The following is a 3,909-nucleotide window of genomic DNA, read 5'->3' as shown; positions in this document are numbered from 1 at the left end:
GGCGCAGGTGGGCGGGGCGTTCGCGGCGGGGCGGGGAGGGGCGTTGCCATGGCAGCGGCAGAGTGACGTGCGAGGCGGAAGCGGCGCGGGCCGCTATGGGGGGCTCGGCCAGCCTGCTGCCGCGCGAGGCGCTGCGGGAGTATCAGGTGCGGGGACACCGGGACCGGCACCGGGGGTCACGGCATTACCCGGCGGCCAAGGGTCCCGGAGCGGGGGTGCTCCGCCCCCGTGCCCGCCCGGCGCTGACCCGCGCTCTCCCCGCAGGAGCTGACGTTCCTGAGCAAGCAGGAGATCCTGCTGTGAGTACGGCCGGGGGGGCTGCCCGGGCCCCCTCGGGATCCCCCAGCTCCCTCTCGGTCCCCACTGGGGTTCACCTCTGCCGGGGGGAACCGGCCCGGCTGCGGGAAGGAGCCGCTCGGTGTCGATCCCCGGCTAGGCCGTCACCGGCCGCCGGAGCTTCAGCGGGCACCGGGCTGCGGGTGCCGCCGGTGGCACGGGGTGCGAGCCGGGCCGGTGCTGGCTGCGGGGCCGGCCGGAGGCAGCTCCTTCCCCCTGCAGTCCCGGCCCTCGGGCGGCCAGCGCGGCCGGTTCCTCTCCCTGCCGCGGCCGCTGGTGTCCCGGGAGCAGCGGCGCAGGCGCTGCCAGTGCGGGACCCCCCGGTCTGGTTCTGCGCAGCTGGCAGGAGCTGTGGGGAACGGGCTGTCCGCTCTGCGCAGCCCTGGGCTGCCTCTCATGCCACAGAGCATCTCTGGTTCTTGCCTCTTCAAGTGCCTACAAGAGGTTCAGTGCACTGCTGCCAAAGGAGGAGAGGGTGAACGTCTGCTCCGCACGCATTCCCAAGAGCCAGATCCTGACGCTGCCTGAGCTGCGGGTACGGTGCCGGGCACGCAGGACTCGCTACTGCTCCCTTTGTCTGGGTGTGTTTGGGCAGGGCCCTGTTTACTTGCCCTGGTGCTCTGCCCTCGACGTGACATTCACTTACCGCACAGCAGCTGTGCCAACAAACAGCTTCCGCGTCCTCGCTGTGCCATGGAGGATCCCGGAGATCCCTACTGCGCGGGGAGGCACAGGGCAGGGACGGTCCCACTGTGTGTGACTCACTGGGGGCACTGGGGCAGCTGTTTGAGGGCGCAGGGTTGGCACCAGCCTGCAGCCAGTGTCTGCTGCCTCGGAACAGCGCGGTCCTGCCAGCCCTGCCCCGAGCTGCTCTGTGTCGGCAGGCAAACCCCTTCCAGCACCGCATCTGCCATGTGTTCTCCACCTCAGAGGATGGGGATGACAGCATGTCCTTTGAAGACTTCCTTGATATGCTGAGCGTCTTCAGTGACTCTGCTACCTCGGACATCAAATCCCACTATGCCTTCCGCATCTTTGGTAAGCCTGGGGGCAGATGCCATGTCCTGGGTTCCCCACACCTTGGGGCAGGGACAGATCCTTGTTTGTGAGGGCTGGCAGTGTCCTCAGGGCGCCCACAGGGACGGTGGCTTTAGGAATTTTCTGTGGGAACTGCAGGTTTGGCATCACAGCACACAGCGAGGGGTGCAGTGTGAAGCCTGCTGTGTCCTCAGGCCACCCAGGCCTTTGCCAAGTGTGAGTGCCTGCTCGTGACTCTCTGGGGTCGCTGTGGACCTGCTGAAATGTAACTTTCCTCTTCCAAAAGACTTTGATGACGATGGGACTCTGGACAGAAAAGACCTGGAGAAACTGGTGAACTGTCTGACTGGGCAAGGCGAGGAGTCCCGGCTGAGCAACATGGAGATGGAGCAGCTCATCCAAAATGTGAGCAGCCTTGGGCTGGGCACGGGCCGCTGCTCAGTCCCAGCCAGGGCTCACCTATCCCTCCCTGCCAGATCCTGGAGGAGTCCGACATCGACAAGGATGGCACCATCAACCTCTCCGAGTTCCAGCACGTCATCTCCCGCTCCCCAGACTTTGCCAGGTACCGTGGTCTATGGCAGCATAGCCTGTCCCAGGGCCTCGCAGGGAGTTCACCTGCCCTGGTCACTACACTGGGGCAGAGCTCATGGTGCCTGTAACATGAGGTGACCTGTGTGAGGTCTCCCATAACAGCAGAGGGAACTGCAGCCCCTGCCTGCTCTGCAGAGCCTCACCCGCACAGGGTGACCGTCCCCGTAGTGCTGGGTGCTCGCAAAACGCGTGCAACCCAGCGAGGAGGTGCAGAACCTGCAGTGTCTCTTGCAGCTCCTTCAAGATTATCCTATGAGAGCCCTGCGGCTCTGCGGCACAACCATTCCTCTGGCTGCCACAGCTCTTCGTGCTTCCAGAACATTTCCTCTTCTCACAAGCAGAGCGGCGGCGGCCGCGCTCCTCACCGTCCGCAGTGCCTTGGGCAGGGCACACTCCTGCTGCCCTGAAAGCAGGGCCCCAGGAAGCTGCTGTGCCTGCAGCCACTCTGCTCTGCCAGGAGCAGATTTTATCTCCCTATGCAAACCAGGGGCAGCTCTGTGGACAGGGGGGAGGCACATGGAGCTACTCCTGGCCCCTCTCTGCCCGCAGTACCAATTCGTGCCTACCATGAGCAGGCAGGGAGCTGCTGCCCAGCCAAGGCCCTGCCTGGCTCCCACAGCTTTCTGAGGACCTCCCTGCTGCAACGTGGATTCTTTGAGCAATAACCCAAATGTGGATCCATTTCTCTGAACCATAACCCAAACGTGGATCCATTTTTCTGAGCAATAACCCAAACATGGATCCTTTCTCTGAGCAATAACCCAAACATGGATCCTTTCTCTGAGCAATAACCCAAATGTGGATCCTTTCTCTGAGCAATAACCCAAATGTGGATCCTTCCTCTGTGCAATAACCCCATGGCACTGCAGCTGTGCCATCCCAGCAGGAGCGCTGTCCCCCCAGGACACAGGACACCATCCTGCCCTGGCCGGTGCGGCGCAGCGTCACTCAGGCTCTGCTCTCCTTCTCCTCTCTGTCCCCTCACTGGCTTGGGCTCAGCAGCAGCTCTGTCCCAGCCCCTTCCTCCCCCTGCTCCTGCAAGGACACAAATAAAGGGCTCTGGTTTCACCCTCACTCTGTGCTGCCTTTGTCTAGCTGTGGGGACGCAGAGGGGGCTCCGGCAGCGCGGCAGGACCAGTACCACGAGGGTGCTAGGGACACAGCCCCCTGCCAGGCCCCTCTGCCTCCATGCCAGCAGCTCCGAGGACAGGTCCCATGTCCTGCATGGTGACAGCCCCTTCCGTGAGCCACCTCCCTCTGCTCAAACCAAGCACTGTTCCCAGCGGGCGCCACACAAAGAGCTCGGCCCTGGAGCAAGAGGCACAAAGGGAAATCCAGGGCAGGCGAGCAGCCACCTCCACTGCGGGCAGCGCCAGAGACCTTTGTGTCTGTTCAGCCAGCAGGCCTGGCCCTGGCCCACTGCCAGCTGTGGGCAACAGCCCTGCCTGCATCAGCCCTGCCTGCCCCTGGCCACGCTCCCCACCATGCCGGCAGCCTCCTCGCTGGAGCCACTCCGCAGGGCAATGTCGGGGCTGTGGTATCACCCGCTGGTGCCCAGGGTTTGTCTAGCCTCACGGCAGCACCCACGCTGGGTGGAGCGGCTGACGGCTGTGCCAGGTGCTGGTGCGGCCATTCATGTACCTGCTCCTGCTCCCGGCAGTGCTGGCCCTTCCAGCTCGGTGCCCTGCGGTGCTGATGCTATCTATGCCACAGCCCCTGTGGCCCCGGGGCCGTGTCTGCTGGCACAGCACCAGCCAACGCCTGCGGTGGCTTTTTTGATGTCACAGAACAGGCTGGGCAGGCTGGCTGGTGTGCTGGTCCAGCCAGGAGCAAGGCAGCACTGGTCCCTGGGGGAGCCTGTCCTGACATGCAGCCCAGCGTGGAGCTCGCTGCTCCACATCCTGCGCTGCCGGCGCTTCCCAGGGACGAGGGCTCCCAAAC

The 3,909-nt window shown here is 64.2% G+C and overlaps 1 protein-coding gene across 1 annotated transcript; it reads left to right on the top strand.

Moving 5' to 3' along the window:
• Nucleotides 1–38: 38 nt before the first annotated feature.
• Nucleotides 39–3,042, top strand: CIB1 (calcium and integrin binding 1). The gene is made up of 7 exons (XM_005511227.2): nucleotides 39–146; nucleotides 265–299; nucleotides 769–871; nucleotides 1,221–1,374; nucleotides 1,661–1,779; nucleotides 1,851–1,939; nucleotides 2,203–3,042. Exons 1-7 carry the CDS (start codon nucleotides 96–98, stop codon nucleotides 2,222–2,224), a joined length of 573 nt encoding a protein of 190 aa, XP_005511284.2. The 5' UTR covers nucleotides 39–95; the 3' UTR covers nucleotides 2,225–3,042.
• Nucleotides 3,043–3,909: the final 867 nt, after the last annotated feature.

The sequence above is a fragment of the Columba livia genome, chromosome 11 (genome assembly GCF_036013475.1).
Source record: "Columba livia isolate bColLiv1 breed racing homer chromosome 11, bColLiv1.pat.W.v2, whole genome shotgun sequence".
Taxonomy (NCBI): domain Eukaryota; kingdom Metazoa; phylum Chordata; class Aves; order Columbiformes; family Columbidae; genus Columba; species Columba livia.
The sequence above is the reverse complement of the archived record's forward strand: the minus strand, read 5'-3'. Positions and strand labels throughout refer to the sequence as shown.